General features: G+C 55.7%; 1 protein-coding gene across 3 annotated transcripts in view; it reads left to right on the top strand.

The window, feature by feature from the left end:
• Positions 1 to 16,702, top strand: part of SCARA5 (scavenger receptor class A member 5) — a 42,691-nt gene that overhangs the window by 20,110 nt on the left and 5,879 nt on the right. For all 3 annotated transcript variants that reach the window (XM_072858169.1, XM_072858170.1, XM_072858168.1), the window contains exons 5-7: positions 3,601 to 3,681; positions 6,593 to 6,691; positions 13,873 to 13,920. In XM_072858169.1, coding sequence (XP_072714270.1) covers positions 3,601 to 3,681; positions 6,593 to 6,691; positions 13,873 to 13,920 — 228 coding nt within the window. The remainder of the gene's footprint in view (positions 1 to 3,600; positions 3,682 to 6,592; positions 6,692 to 13,872; positions 13,921 to 16,702) is intronic.

The raw sequence follows: 16,702 nt of genomic DNA, 5'->3' as shown, positions 1-16,702 counted from the left end.
TGCTGGTGATGGCAGCTTGGGGAGGTCCCCAGGCTTGTCTCCAGCAGCCGACCGTGCCAAGCAGCTCGTGTGTCTTGGAGAGGGCTTGGCCTCGCAGCGCAGAGGGGCTCTGGGTCTTAAATAACAGTGTCACCAGGAGGGAGGATGCCCAGACTCATCCGCCGCCTGCCCAGAGCTGCTTGCACGACTCGCTGGGTGGGATGTGCTGGCTCGCAGCAGGTCTGGCGAGGTGATTGCAGCAGTCCCATCTGGCCGTCAGATCTGTGCACGTCATGAAAGTCCTCATCCCGATGGTTTTGGAAGGTTTTTCTTCTCCGCTGATGCAGCGAGCAGCCCAGCCCTGTGCAGGCAGGAGGGTGAAGCAGGGGTGCATCTGGGCTGGGGTTTTCTTTCCCGAGTTCAAACCTCGAACACTGTGGGGTGGGGACCAGCTTGGCATGGTGTCTGGAGTGCTGCTCAGCCTCTCCCAACTACTCCCAGTGCTCCTCCATCCTCCACCCCAGCTGCTCCTCGTGTCCCATCCCACCGGCTGTCCCTGGGGATGGGACCATCTCTGCTCATGGAGCTGCCTGGATGTAGCCAAGAGGAGATGTTCTGGTGGCTGATGGACCACAGGGTTCACTACTGTGGGAACAGCTCTGAAGGATGAATGCCAAAACCCAGGAGGCAGCAAACATGATCAGCCCGACAATCTGCCCATCCCCAAGCCCCATTTCTAACCCCAGGCGTTAGGGAAAGGGAATAAGGGACAACACGTCTCTTCCCTGGCTGTGTTCTCCCAGCCTCCAGCTCTTACGGAGCAGATGAGATTGTCTGTTGCCCATGGTCATCCTCCATGAAACTTAGTTCCCTTCTTAGCCTGTCCATGCCCTTGACCTCTCCAATGTCCCATGGGATGGTTTTCTGAGATGGTAGAAGAGATGAGATGAAGAGATGAGATGAGATGAGATGAGATGAGATGAGATGAGATGAGATGAGATGAGATGAGATGAGATGAGATGAGATGAGATGGTGGCAGAGGACTGGGGGGGCTGCATGGTAGCAGCTGATTTTAAGGAGGAAGGGCAGCTCCAACCCTCATCCCACCGAGAGGTGCCCGGAGCAGGCAGCTCCCATGTCCCTTCCAGGGTTAACAGAACTGAGGTGGGGCCCTAGTGTGGGTTATTTCCCAGAGTGCCCATAAAACCAGAGCAGATGGAAGCTGTCGGAGCTGCCCCCGCACAGGGGACCTCAGCCGAGCCGTGCTGGAGCCAGCGTGGGGGAAGCAAGACGTTTCATGTCAACAGTAGTTTTGCTCCAGCGCCATCGGTGTGGGACCCCTTCCCTTCGGAGACGATGCTTGGGGCAAAGTCAGGGTGACGAAATGGGAGACCTTTCCTCAGTGTCTCCCACCACAAATGTTTCCAGGGTTGCTTTTAGTTTTGCTGGCGGTGGGAAAGCATCTGTTTTGTTTAAGCAAGTGGTTTTCAGCAGCCCAACCTTTCCTGTGCTGGGGTGCAGCAGGGGAGGGAAGAACTTGACCCGAACCCAGGAGCACGGCTGGGTCATGCAGAGCTTTCACTGCTCATCCTGGGACCTTTGGGCAGGAGATACGCCGGTAGAAAAACCCCTTTGCCTTGACATTCCCACTGCTACCCATCAAACTCACCATCGCCTCTATAAAGCCATGGATCTCTGGCAGGCTCTGCTTCCTGTAATCCCCTGTAGATTGAAATTAATGGTATCGACATATTTTAATTCTTTACTTCTACATTCTCCATTAGTTCGTTATTTCAGAAGGGGTTGGGCCGTACGGGGCAGCCTAAACATACCCACATTATTCCACTTTAACAAACTGGTGTGATTTGACCTCCCTCTCGCTCTTTTGGGGCACTGAAAATCAGTGGCTGTACTTAACACCTTCTATTTATGCAATCAAGTGCTTCCTATTGCTTATTTATTTGCCCATCTATTCAGTTTTTCAAACTCCAGCAGGCAAGTAAGCGGATTTAAGTACGTGTAGTTTTACGCTGAGGGTGGTGAGGCACTGGCCCAGGTTGCCCAGAGAGGTGGTCGATGCCCCATCCCTGGAAACATTCCAGGGCAGGTTGGCCGGGGCTCTGAGCAACCTGCTCTGGTTGAAGATGTCCCTGCTCGTGGCAGGGGGTTGGACTGGATGGCCTTTGAAGGTCCCTTCCCACGCAAACCGTTCTGTGACTCTTATGATTTAATGGCTGTTGTGTAACGCCCTTTAATACTATGGGGATGAAAACGATTTCACCAGCCATCCCAGCACCTTCATACCTTCATCCCAGCACACCTCGCCTGGCTCCTGCCCCATGTTTCCCTGTGGAGCAGCTCTTGAGCGTTGCTGGACCTTCTGCATCATGGAGAATCTTGCCTCTCCTACCCAGGGCCAGGCAGCTTCCCTGCTGTGCATGGTTCCTCTTGTTCCCACCCAAAAATGCCTCCTCATTGTACTCAGCTCTCCCGCGTGTCCATTGTTCTGTGCATCCTTTTGTTTTGCCAACAGGAGACGTGTCCCCAGGGCCTAGGGTCCATCCCCACGTTCTCTCAGTGCCCAGAGATGTGCATCATCTAGGGAGGAGGAAATCCAGGGCAAGCTAATGCAGTATCTCCCCATAGTCCTCTCCCAGCCCCTGACCATCTCCAGCTCGGCCGTTTTCTGAGCTTGCTGCAGTTCATCTGCTCAGGAACCCGCTAATTTCTGCATAATATTTGCAGGTCCTAATTAGTCGTTCATTAGGACTGCTAAACATCCCCCTGTTCCTCTCCTGATCCTTCTGCATTACCACCTCGCCTGTAGCCCTGTCTGGTTGTTTGCTTTCCGCACAACTGTGAGATTATGGCTTTTGGGGTTTCTAAGAAAACAGTGTTTAACAGTTTCCAATTATCACCCTGGCTCGGTAGGACAAAGACCAAATGACCCCTCCAGGCCTCTCTCTGCCCTCTTTTCTATCATCCCACGAGTAATTTTTTTTTTGTCTGTTCAAATTCTTTCTTCCAATTGATTTAGCTCATAATTGTTTTCAGCTTTGCGGACTTGGCCCTTTGCAGGCTGAGGAATATAACTCCATTACTGGGTTGGACTTTTTGCTCGCTCACGAGACTTTACACTGAACAGCAATCGCCGATGGCTTGTTCCTGATGAGATCAGTGATGCAAATCCCCTCCTAAACGTCCATCTCAATATTTCCAAAATGCATTTTTTTCTTTTTTTTCTTTTTTCTTAACGTTATTTCATTGGAGATGTCACAAATCTGGGTCGAAAGGAAATTCCAGGAGGTTGGAATTTCCCATAGAGTCACGCTCAGGTAGAAGCGCAGGAGCTGCAAGGTGAAGTTTTCTGGCACGCGAGACAGGTTGATGGAGTCATGTTTGGCCTTTTAAAATCCACGGGTCATGGAAGAAGGCTGCTGGCAAGCTTCCTCGCTGTCGCTTTGCTCCTGTCTGCAGGGGTCTGCGTTTATTAGAGGTCCCTGGACACCTGATAAATGATAACGGCTGGTGAAGGGTGGTGGGTGCATGCACTCATGCATCTGCTGCACGGCTGCAAAGCTGGGGCGCGGCGGCTGCACGCCAATGCCTGTTGTGTTTCAGGGCCACCAGGACCCAAAGGAGACCAAGGCAATGAAGGGATGGAGGGTGAACCTGGTCTTCCCGGCCTGCCTGGGCTGCGAGGTAAGGAACAACATCTCCAGGGTGCCCATAACCCTGCAAGCCTTCACCCAAAGTCCATAGAGTCAACGGGATGACTCCTGGTGACATCCCAACCTGTCCCCTGGGACCTCGCTGGCTATGCACATGTCTTGAAGAACAACAGGATTAACCTGCTGCCCCATCTCCTGCCAGACTGCCAGTCTTTAGGGGCAAAAAGTCTCTCCCATCTCCCACCTGGCCCCAGGACAGCGAGAGCCGCAAGGGTCCATCACCTGCAGGTTGATGTCCCCAGGCTCCTTTGGCATGGCCACCAGCTCAGATTTGTGCAGGAGATGGTCACCACCCTGTGCTCACTAAAACCAAGCCCTTGCAAGGTGCCGAGGCTGGCCCCGCTGCCTGCACCCCCCCAGCAGCACACGGGGACCCGGCACGGGGTCCCTCCAGCCTGGCAGAGGAGACTCAGCCACCGGCTGCAGCTCTGAGGCTTTTCATAGGACACTTTTTTCAACGTCAAGAATGCCAATTTTTTTCCCCTTCTTAATTCCAACCATTGCTTTTGAGAGAAATTAAATTAAAAAACCAACAGAAGCCAGCCCCCCCACCCTGAGAAGCAGGACTCAGCTTGAGCCTGTTTCTAATTTTAAGCCAAACCTAGAAACACTGGCTTTGCATCCAAGAGCCAGGGATGGCACAGAGGTGAAGGAGGATCCCCTTTGGTGAGGACTTTCTGTCCCCAAGAGGCTCTTTCCTATTGAGGCGACAGGATCCGTCCTGCCTGGGCCATGGACCTCCTTCTCCATCCCAGAGGATGGCCAGCCCTGGCTTCACCTTGACTGCTGAAGACATGACCCACGTTGGACTATCGGTGTCAGAGTCAGGTTCAGCACCCCAGCCCCGTGCATCTGAGCTGCCAGTACTGGGCTGGGCTTAAAACCTCATATTTTGGTACCCTGTTTCCCCCCGCTCCCCGGCGGGCGGCAGGACCAGCCAAGTCAGGCAGAGCCAGCCTGGAAACCCGATCGTTCTCTGAAAGCCCTTCTCAGCGTTGGCTGCCCGTGCTCGTTTTGCCGACAGCTATATTTTTTTGCGTTGACAGATTCATGGCTGTTTTTCTTGGGTGTAACAAGCATCAGAAATATATCGTCTGGCTTCTTTCCTTTTTTTTTTCTTCTTCTTTTTTTTTTTGTTTAAACAGAAAAACAAAACAATCTCTGGAGGGTTCACCTTCGGGAAGAGTTGCTGAAAAGGCCATTATTTTTATGTCTTCCTCTGTCTCGCTTTCTCTGGTGCTTTTCTGGATGTGGTCACGGCACCAGCCCTTTGGATATGAGAAGGTCGGTTAGGTGCAGCCAGGCGTTGTAAAGCATCCCCGATAAATCCCCTTTCGCACAGCGAATCTACCATCCTGTCTCTGCCCCAGCTCCTCTACCCAGGTCCTGACACGCTGCAGCATCTCCCCTGGGAGGGAGGCGAGGTGTTGGCCAGACGCGGCAGGGAAAGTATTAAACCCCAGACCATGTCCACTGGAGCTGGTGCCCAAATTCCTCCTGGCAGCTTTTTTGCCTCTTAAAACAGAGGAAAATACTGACTAAGTTTGGAAAAGCCCCACCCAGGAGGGGCGAAAGGCGCAGTGCCAAGGGAATCCAGGGCTCCCTCTGCATGGGCAGGGGAGATGAGCAGCATCGTGCCAAGCAGGGAGCTGAGCTTGGGTGCTGGAGGAGCTCTATCTGAAGGGCTTCTCCCCCAGGAGCTTCAGATCTGACCCAAACTCAGGCTCAGGCTGAGTCTCTGCTGTGTTGGTCTGGTGGGACCGCCCCCAGGTCCCACCAGAGCCCTTCACCATCACAGGGGTCTCTCCCTCCATCTCCCCTTGCTGGCCCACGTGGATGGAGGTCACCTCCAGGGCTTGGATGTGTCCCCTATGAAGGGAGCCCAAGCTCTCAGACTAAAGCCCCCATTTCCCACCTCCGGGAGGTCCGGGGTGCGTAGATAAGGGGTTTTAATCCAAACCCTTCTCCAATAAATAGCAAACCCACCTGGTCAGCGTGCATGGATGCAAGGGACCTGCAGCTCACGCTGGGAACACCGTGTCTCCTTGGGGTCTCTGCTCCACCCTGGCTCCTCGCTCTTCCTCCTTGGTCTCCAGCTTTGGAGCCCGGTTACCTTAGTCTCAGCCTTCATATGCTCAGAGCTGCATTAGCACCAGCCCATCTTTGGGTTAAATCCATCCTGTATCCAGGGGAAGGTGCAGAAAGAGAGGATGAGGTGGAGTCTCAGGTGTCTTCTGATGGTCCCTGACTTCTGGCAAAGAACCAGAGACCACCTGGCATGTCTGCTGGCAAGCAGGACACGTGCGTGTGTGTGCATGTGTGTGTGTGCACATCTGGTTTGTGTAGGTCTCTGCTGCAACAGAGCGTGTCCAGCGTGTATTTAGCGTGTCCAGAGAAGGGCAACGGAGCTGGGGAAGGGTCTGGAGCACAAGGCTGATGGGGAGCGGCTGAGGGACCTGGGGGTGTTGAGCCTGGAGAAGAGGAGGCTGAGGGGAGACCTCATCGCTCCCTACAACTGCCTGAGAGGAGGGTGTAGAGAGGTGGGGTCGGTCTCTTCTCCCAGGTAAGAAGCAATAGGATGAGAGGAAATGGCCTCAAGTTGCGCCAGGGGAGGTTTAGATGGGATATTGGGAAATTTTACTTCACAGAAAGGGTTGTCCAGCACTGGAACAGGCTGCCCAGGGCAGTGGTGGAGTCACCATCCCTGGGGGTATTTAAAAGCCGTTTGGATGAGGTGCTCAGGGCCATGGTGTAGTGGTGGGCTTGGCAGTGTTAGGTTTACGGTTGGACTCGATGATCTTAAAGGTCTTTTCCAACCTAAACGATTCTGTGATTCTGTGATTCTGTAACAGGGTCATTTTACCTCTTTGTCCTCGCTCCAGGGCTACCCGGGGAGAGAGGACCACCAGGACCACGTGGCTTGAAAGGGGACCAAGGAGACCTTGGCCCTCCAGGTCCAGTGGGGATGCGGGGATTCAAAGGTAAGGACCAGCCTCTGCACATGCTCCCGGGTGGGTCGTGGGGTCCGTCTGGGCTTGTTGGGCAGCAAACTGGCTCTGGAGACCACTGGCACGAGGGGCAGAGATACTGGTCATGGGTGTGAGAGCGGTGGGTCCCCTGGCTTGGGACCCACCTGGAGCTCCTGCGGGGAGAGGAAATCTTGCTGAGCTGGGAACGTGCACATGAAAAACGTCTGCACCGAGACCTTTCCACCAAGGCACAGCGGTGGAGAGAGTCCAGGGGTTGGAGGGAAAAGGCCAAAACAGTTGGTTTTGTGATGCTCCTGCCATGCAGTGGGGCTCAGTGCAGGCAGGCAGGCAGCGCTGCCTGCAGCAGGCACTCACCAGAGCCCCGTGAGGACCTCCTGGGCTGCCCTTCCATGCTTGGCTCCAGCAGGGTTTTAGGAATAGCCTTGTGTTTGTTTTCTGGTGACCTTTTCTGGCTCGCTGTGGTTTTGCAGCTCCTCGCCACACCCCGGCTAAGAGCAGGGAAGAAGCTGTGGGTGTAGGAAGTGGCCACGCACCTATTTAGCAGGACAGATCTGTCCCAGAAGTTCCATGCTGCAACCTAAAACAGGATGGATAATCCCAAAACATTCTCTTTCTGCCTCAAAATGCCTTGTGGGCAGGGGGAGGCAGGAAGAGCCCAGCCCAAGGAAGCAGCATCTCCCTGGGCAGAGCCGAAGAGGGCCAAAGCGGTGCACTCCCTTCATCTCATGCTTGTGGGTGATGTTGACCTGGGACGTGGCCACGTTGGCCACCAGGACCTGGGACTATGGCCACAGACCAGCGTCTGGGTCTGGAAAATGCCCGGAGCCCTGCAGGCAGCACTCCAGGCAGGGGGTGTTGCTGTGTTATTCGTCTTACAAGCTCTCGCTTTCATGCGGCGAGCTCCTTGGGTGAATCGCACGTGTGAAAGCAGAAGGAAAACGTCCTCTTTAAATGTCCTCTCTCTCCTCTATCTGCAAACTTGGTATCGAGCCAGCGAGCTGGCCAGAACTGGTGTCCAGTTTTCCTGTATGTCCTCCAAAGTCCTGGTCATCGCCAGGCGCAGGGGTTGGGGTGAGACCCCCGTATGGTGTCTGGTGGCTCATCCTTCATGTGCAGTAGCCACAGCAGCGGCCATCTCCTGTACCTTGCATGCCACCAGAAAGTCCCTTGTAGACTAGGGGCAGGAGCACATCTTCCATCCCTTCTCCACTGCGTGGTGTCTTTAGGAGAAGGACCTTTTGTAGGGACGCGCCATCTGCCTCCCAGTGCCAGTACCTCCCGGTGCAGCCCCAGGAAGCTTTAGGTCCAGGTAGAAAGGAGATGCAGGAGATGAGATGCTGCCGGTGGCCTCCTTCTGTAGCGAGGAAGCAACATGAAGCTCCCAGAGCTGCAGCCCAAGGTCTCCTTCAGGATTAGCGCCTGTCCGATCCTCTTCCCCTCGAGCCATCACTGCTGTCATCACCTGCCCTACTGACGTGATGGCTCCGTTCATCCCACCACTCTCCCAGTCACCCCAGTCCGGGCACAAGCTAACCTCCTGGGGCCCATTAGCTGCTGGAGATGGTTCTCCTGGCCACGTGGCTGGTTAGATGATACTTATGCAGTGCTGTGTAGTCTTGAAGAACACTGCTGGGTGCTATTTCCATCACCCCATCCCATCTAACTGGAAGCCCAGGGTTTCTGGGCTGGTGTAGCTGGGACAAGTCTCCATTCTCCTACCAAGGCAGAGGCTGCCAGCGGGGCACAGAGCCCTACGTGCTGCAAGAATAAAGAAACCAGCATTTCACGCTTGTTTTCCAGCGCTATCTCTTGGGTTTTTTGGAGGTAACTCTGGCCTGCAAGATTGCAGTATCATGTTGTGGGAGTGCAGGACTTTATCCGATCTGCGGGGTGAAAATGCCTGGCCTGATGCTGCGGGAGGGCAAACTAACCCCTGGATATGTCCCTGGCACAAACCTTGCAAAGGCGTGAGTGCTGCAGGGACGGGTGCTAACGCAAGGGAGACATCGGCGCCGAGATGTTCCTGGCAGCGCATCAAACGCCGAGGTCTGCCAACCAAAACCACAATGCGCTTCGGGACTGCGGTTTCCTTTCCTCCCCTGGAGCAGAGGAAAGTGGGCTTTTCTCACTGGTTGGTGCCAAGCACTCATTAGACAAGCAAATTATCCCAAGGAGCCTGGGCCAGTTGAATTGGGCTTCAGTAGAGGACCAAGCCCTGATGCCGGATTTGTTCTGCAAAGCGCATCCCCGGCGGACGTGTCCCTTCTGGAGGAAGGAGGTTGATGGGCTCCTGCATGACATTTCCACCCCTAAGTCAGAGACATTAATAGCTGCTGTGCTGGGTCAGTGCTGAGATGTGTGAACAGACCCCATGGTGGGCATCACAGCTCCAGCAAGGAGCTCTCTGGAGACACAACACCAAGGATGAAGCCTTTCTCCAGTGCTTACCAGCCCAGGAGGTGGTGGAGACCACCCCCAGCACAGCCCCTGTCTCCAAGGGAGAGCCGTGGCCACACCACAGTAGTAGAGCATCGACCCCCACAAGCTTGGTGACCCTTCCCCAAAGCCGGTCTGCATCTCAAGCCCCCTTACCCAGGGAGACGAAGCACTTCTGCTCTTGGTTTTGGGAGGCGATGGGTTGGACGGCATGCCAAAGGGTCGGTGGATCTTTGCCGTGCAGTGCATTGCTTCTAGCTATCATCCTTTCACTGGTGTAGAGTAATCCCTGTATCTGAGGAGGCCTCTTGGCTTGAAGAAGGTTAAGCTGTCTCCAGGGCTCCACCAGCTATGGCCTTGATGCACCCCCTTCCTCATGCATTTCTTGGAGGTGTCCTTGGTTTGGGGTGAGGATGACTCCACAGCAGCAGAACCATCAAGTGTTCCCCCCAGGAGTATGGACCACCCCCAGGTCCCACCAGAGCCCATCACCAGCACAGGGGTCCCTCCCTCCACCTCCCCTTGCTGATCCATGTGGATGGAGGTCACCTCCACGGCTTGGATGTGTCCCCTACGAAGGGAGCCCCAAACTACAGCCCCCGTTTCCCACCTCCCGGAGGTCAGGGGTGCTCATCCAACCCCTCCTCCAATAAATAGCAAACCAAGCTGGCAGCAAGCGCTGAATTTCTACGGTTTATGGGATTCTCTGAAATTTATAGGAAACAGACACCAAGCCAGGCAACGGTCCAAGCCCGGGCTTTAAGTAAAGGCCTGTTTTTCTGCAGCACTAGTCTTACACATCTATAATGACTTTCTTCTGAGCACAGGAGAGCTATCGGTTCCCAGGAAATGCAGCCTGTCCCAGGACAGGGGGCATCTGGGGCGGATGAGCCTCCTCGCCGAAAATCTGGGGTCTCGCAGAGACGGTCTGACCTGATCGAGGGACAGCTTCTCCTCTCCACAGCAGATTCCTGAGTATTTTCCCTTGTTGGTATTTTCCTATCCTTGATGCATTTTCCCTCAAAATTACCCCAGTGGAGTATTATTTTCCTTGTTTCCAAATGGGGAAAATTATTCTGGAGAGTGTACATCAGTCTTCTTCGCTCTTCCATGGAGAACATCGTGCAGGGAACACGTTCAGGAGGAAACAGCAGTAAATGAGCCAAGGTAGAGATCGCTAATTTGTAGATAAATTCAGGGCAATAAGAGAAGTCCCCTTCCTAAACACCACGTGCAGGCAAGGAGGAGGATTTTGGCATGTTGCTGAAGGCAGAACATGTTTCTGCCTGTGAAGATGGGGGTTTGGCATCTTCTTCTGGGGCTTGCTCTGAGACCGTGGTGGCCCACCTGACCCTGCAGACCCAGGAGCTCTTTCCACCCTCCTCCAGTGATGTCCTCTCCCATGAGCTTTGCAGGTTTCGTGCCCTGCCTCTCTCAGCAGCGCTGATTTTTGGAGCCGAGGTGATGCCCAGGAGCAGGACGTCGGTGGGGACCGAGCTTCTGCCATGGGAAGAGCTGAGGGTCACTCGTCATGGCATCTGAGCCCACATTGTGTGCAGAGTCCAGAACAACCAGAGTGACCTGCACTGGTTCACCTGCAGTGGGAAACGGCCGAGCAAGACCTTGCCACCCGTTGGGTGAAGGCACTGGGCAGGACCTCCTGGTAGGACCAGCGGTGATGCCAGCAAGGGGCTCTCCTGAACTCGTGGGCTCTGTCCCAGCCCTGAGGTTCTCTCCATTCCAGCTCACAAGGGCTTTGTCCCCAGGTCGGGATGCTCTCCAGCCCTGACACCTCAGGGAGCTGGGCTTGACCCCAGGGTGAAGTCAGCAAGCTGTGCCACCAAAGGGACTGTCCTCTCCGCTCACCGGAGAGCTTCTGTGGGGAAAAGAGAGATGGGAAGAAGGGAGAAAGAGAAAATAAGAAGAAAAGCCTTCCATGAGAGCAAGGAAATGCAGGAGCTTGGAGGACTGCACGGGAAAGGCCAAGGTGGACAGGGAAGGATAAGGCAGAGAGGATGGGATGTGTTTTAAAGCACCCTTGCGAATCTGTTGGCATCGACCATAAAAGACTTCTTTCTTTTAAAGGGTCTTCCCTCTGCCAGATGTATATTAAACTAAAAAAAAAAAACCAACAAAAAACCAACCCAGCTTAAGCCTAATGTAGTAGCACAGGTCAGGGACGGGGAGGAGAAGCACTCCTAGAATGGTGCGCTCTTAGTTAGACCCACTAACCCATCCCAAAGCAGCATCGGCTCCCATGATGGGCTGTTCCCCGGCAGCGTTTGGGACGGGTCCAGCCACCGAGCCCATTGCACCAGCTCCTCCTTCCCCATCCGTAACCAGTTCCCGCTCCTCAAGAGCCCCTGGCCCCGTTTTTAACAGCTCAGCATCTTTAAACTGAGATCATCTACTGCTTTTTGGAGACCTGGGTGCACTCCCTTGGCTAATGACACCTGCATCAGGGCTCCCAGGCGAGCAGCATCTGGCCCTGAAGATGTGCTGCTGGGCATCTCACTCCGCTGTGCCAGCAGCCTCTGGTTTGCCCCGCAGCATTCCCGGCTGCTGGAGAGGTCTCACCGCCGGCTTTGCTGCCTTCTGCCAGCCATGCCTCTTCACCGAATCATCGAATCACAGCATGGTTTGGGCTGGAAGGGACCTTTAAAGACCACCTTTAAAGTCCAACCCCCTGCCACGAGCAGGGACATCTTCAACCAGAGCAGGTTGCTCAGAGCCCCGGCCAACCTGCCCTGGAATGTTTCCAGGGATGGGGCATCGACCACCTCTCTGGGCAACCTGTTCCTCTTGCAGCGGTGCAGTACAGTTTCAATTCGTGCTGAATTTTTTTTCCCTTGGTCTTTTTCTTAAGGGTTTCTAAGCATTCCTCATGGTTGAGGTCTCCCGTCGTTACGGTATTTCCTTCCCCTGCAGCACCTCTGAAGTCCCCAACTTCTCCCAGTTGCTGTCACCTCCCTAACGAGGCCAGCAACGACACAGCAGCTATTTACGCCAGGAGTTTCAGTCCAGACTTTCCTGCCCAGCACAGCTGATGCATTCCTGTTCCTTGAGCTCCACCTTCACCTCTCTGCATCATTCCTATAGGATACCCTATAGGATGCAGCCCAGACCCTGTCGGGAAAGCAATCCTGCTCCGGAAGAGCCGGATTTTTGTGGACAAACACAAAAGAACCGTAACTGTTGCTTTCCAACCCCCTTTCCTCTGGGCTGGGGAAGGAAGGTGGTGGAGAGCATGGGCTGCTCCAGCCTCCCAGTACCATCACGTGCTGGCGAGCAGCATCTCTGGCCTCTCTCCCGCTGCTCGGGGGGCTGTTGTCATCTGGTTCCCATCAGCGGGGCAGGCTGCAGGCAGCTTTCCTCCATCTGACACAGCTGCGGCTGCCCAGGGGAGCAATCTCGCCTTCCCAGAGCCTCCAAGTTAAAGGGCAAGAATTTCCTGCATGCTTTTTATTTATTTATTTATTTTTATTTTATTTTATAAGAAACCTCTGCGACTGTGTGTGTGTGTGTGTGTTGTTTGTTGTTCTTACACGGAGACAAAGGAGGAGGATATGTCGAAGCGGGGCTGTGCCGCAGGGCTGGGGCTCGCCCGGAGCATCGCTGGCCGGAGCAGCCCGGAGCCTTTCCCGGCCCCTTCCCTCTGCAGCCTCAGGGCAAAGCCAGGACCAGTAAAGCCAAGCCCACGGCCCCACTCAGGACAGTGTTTTCAGTGGTGCACACCACAGAAAAACTTGGCTGCTGCCTGCCAGGAGCAAAGCCGGAGCGTGGGCAGGGGTTAAGGGAGGTGGTGGGATGCAGGCAGAGGCAGCCCACGCTTGCGAGCTGCGGGGAAAGCCAAGCCATGACACAGATCATCATTGAGCTCATTATTTTTATATGGAAATAAGCATGTTTTTGAAGGCAGCCTGTTTACCCAGCTGGCCTGAACCCCTCCAGCATCGTTGCCTTTCGATGGATACAGGGTTTGGTTCAGCAAATCTGCTCGTGAGGAGGTACCAGCTGGGTGCGGGAAGAGGCGATGCTCCATCGAGGAAACCATGTCCCTGCCCCTGCCCCCTGCAAAATGAAGCCTTTTTACCCCTAAATAGGTTTTTTTTAGCCCCAGATTCAGGGTTTGCTTTCCTTTATTCCTGCTCCGCTGCTGCCCGGCAGGGCTGTTCAGGGTGGGGGGAGTGGCAGAGGGGGTGCGATGGTTCGAGCAGCCCTCTGTCCTCCCTCTGCTACGGGACATGCACCCCAGGAGGATTTTGGGGGGGGTTCCCCATTCTCCCATGCTTACCCTGCACCCTGAGCAGGGGGGTATTGCAACCCTCCCACCGAGGGGGTACTGAGGGCAGGGCCCCCCGCCTCGCAGATGCAGAGGGAAAGAGCCACTTTGGGCATGAAATACAAACATACGGAGCCCGGGGGGCGGCTGGCCCTGCGTGGGATAAACCCTGCACGACGCCGTGTTTTCCCAGGGCGGTGTTGGTTTTGCCTTTAAAAAGAAGCATCCCAGGAGAAGCCGGGGGGGGAGTGAGAAAGTGGGTCCCATCGCCATGCAGCACGGCCGGGGGGGTCAGGAGAGGGGCTGACAAGTCATTTGCTGCTTTGTGCCTCAGTTTCCCCAAACTGATAAAGCCCTCCAAGAGCTACAGACGCACAGTGTTACCGAAGAGCAGGATATCCAGTAAAAATCTGTTTTTAGCAAGATTTATGCCCCTTGCTCTTTCTTTTACCAGGTGACCGAGGCCCAAAGGGAGAGAAGGGGGACCGAGGCAGCAGCACGGGTAAGCACTCGCTCGCGGTCGTCTTCCCGGTGCTCCAGGCACGGTTTCGGTGGTGTTTGGGGGCTTAGGAGCCTGCGGGAGAAATGCCTGCTGCAAAGCAGGCAGGAAAGCAGCGGTCGCTGCCGGGACAAGGCTGCTGAGCCTCGGGCTTGGGTTTTTCTGCCTGGGCAAGGAGGAACTGGAGCAGCGGGGAGCTGGGAGGGACGTTGGCAGCGTGCAAGGACCGAGGATGCTCCAGGAGAGTGGTCATGACGTTAGGGCAGAGCCAAGCAGGAGGAAGCACCTTGCTCTGCAGCCCCAGGAGCCCTTGGCGTGCCGAGACCCCGGCCAGGCTGATGGGGCTGGATTGAGGATGCCCGAAGCCTGCTTGGTCTTTCCGTTCCCCGCTTCTTCTTGGGGAACAAATAGGATCAAGCTCAGGGCTGAGCTCGCCCACCTGCGCAGGCATTTTGCTGGCAAACAGCATCATCACCAACCCGGGGACAGCCCGGAGCTGGCAGCGGGAGAAACAAGGGGCTGGAAGGACACATCTCTTCCACCCATCGCCCCAGGGCAGGATCGGCCCGAGGAAGCTTTTTTTCCAGGGCTTAAAGATGGAAACGCCTGTTTGGATGGAGGCACCCGGGCCACGCCGTGCTGCTGACCGCGGCCGTGCCCGGCAGCGCTGCCGTTGCTTTGGGATTTGCTCTGGAGCCAAGACTAGCACGTGCCCACCGATCCCCAGCGTTGGCCTTCTGGGCTGGCAAGGCAAGAAATACCAGGGAATGAGCCCAGGGCCGGATCCTGCCCACCCTCTGCTGCGCTACGGCTATGCCATGCAGGGAGCTCATCCCTGAGATCCTTGGAGAGGCTGATGGTTTCCTCCAAGCTTTGGACATCCCTCCTGCCCCCCCAGGGACATCCCTCCTTGGGGACATCCCTCCTGCCACCCCAGGGACATCCCTCCTGCCTCAGGCACCCACACAGGGGCTCCAGGTCTCTGCCACCAGCCACCACGACACCCAAACGGTGCCAAGCAAGAGCAAGGCTGCGGCAGAGTTAGAAGGGGAGCAGCAGCAGAGGCAGCTGGGGAGCACCACGGCGGGGTACCCCAGCAAGGACCGAGGACCCCAGCCCCCTCCAGCCACTGCTTGGTGGGCGAGCGCAGCTGGTTCCCATCCTCAAAGTACAAATGACGGGGTCGTATCACTATTTAATTTCCTGGGATAGATGTACCCCACATCTCCCCCCTGGAAACCTGACGTTTGTATCCGTATTCCCAAATCAAGGGGATCGGAGTGGATCAGGGTCAGTGGGAGAGGGCGGTGGGGAGCCCAGGGAACCAGGGGCAGATGGTCTCCCTTACCAGGGGGGAGATGATATCTCAGCCCATCTGCAAAGAATCAGGCCCTTGTTTTCTCGGCCACCAGGGGTTATTTATCCTATTTAGCTTTTCCTTTCTTGTTTTGCTTTTTTTTCGGGGCTGGGCAGGGGGGAGGCCGAAGGCTTTGGAAGTAATTGCTGCAGCAAAACCAAATGCACACGCACAGGATGAGAAAGAAATGACGCTTTTGGGGTTTATCGGGTATGTTGGAGAGGGAAGGGGCCAGGCCATGCTTGCTGCAGGCAGAGAGCACGGCTGGGATGCTCCTGTGCTGCTCTGGAGCTGCAGCCCGGGAGGGCCTGATCCTGGACGACCTTCTGTAGCACAACGAGGTGGACAACCCACTTTGGTCCCTGTGCATCTCCCAATGGCTCCACCAGCTCCTGGGGGCCAGGACCCGAGTGCAGCCCCCACTCCAGCTGCAGCTTTTGCAGAGTCCCCAGGTCCCATGGGCACCAAAACAGCCCTGGGCTGGGCTGGGCTGGGCTGGACTGGACTGGACTGAGCTGGGCTGCAGGGCCGTTACAGGCAGCTGGCACTGATTTAGGAGGAGACTTCTGGGTTTTATTAGCTTTTATTAGCCCTTTAAGCAATGCTTGTTAGAGGCTAAGTGGAAGGGCTGTGGCCAGGACTCACGTGGCTGAGCTCTGCAGCTTTTTTAGCAGCCCTCACCCCGCTGATTAATGGGAACATCCTGGTGGTGCCTGGATCTGTGCCCTGATTGCACATCTCTTCCCCTCCTTGAAGAAGCGGTCATTGTCCTCCAGCATGCACAGGCTCTGATGAGCATCCAGAGGAGAGCTGGGGTGAGGACGGAGTTGCAGGGCGAGGAGTGAGGATGTTGGGATGAGCAGCTGGCTTGGGTTGGAGATATGGAGCTGGTCCTGGACAGGATGAGCAACCAACCGATGTTGGATATAAGGAGCTGGTCCTGGACCATCGGTCATCTACCTGCTCTCCTGGCACCAGGGAATGCTGGTGGCTTTGGAGGCAGAGCGGGATGGTTTCACAGAGGGGATTACTGCCTGCTGGGGGGCTCAACCCCCACACCTTGGGCTCAGTCCATGCGGCCATTTATCTATTGCTTTCCTGTAGCCATTGCAGACATGAGGTGACAGCACCTGGGGAAGGATCCCATGCCCCAGGATGCTCCAGGGTGCAAGAAGGACAATGGTCCTAAAGCCATGGCGTTCCCTGGTGCCAGACCCCCCAGGTGCTGCAGTGCCGGTGGCCGGGGTCTCCAAAGACACGGAGCAGGGAAGGTGACACTGTGTGGCTTGCCACTTCAACCTGAGCTGTGGAGAAGTGCTGGACCCTGGGTTGCCCTGGCCACATCCCGCCCTCTGCTTGCTTTCCTGGAGCAGGGAGGCTGGGCTGGTTCCCTAGCAGGGGACACCGGTGTTGGACCCAGCACAAGCT

This window comes from Ciconia boyciana, chromosome 3 (genome assembly GCF_034638445.1).
Source record: "Ciconia boyciana chromosome 3, ASM3463844v1, whole genome shotgun sequence".
Taxonomy (NCBI): domain Eukaryota; kingdom Metazoa; phylum Chordata; class Aves; order Ciconiiformes; family Ciconiidae; genus Ciconia; species Ciconia boyciana.
Note: the sequence above shows the minus strand (reverse complement) of the source record. Positions and strands in the feature narration are given on the sequence as shown.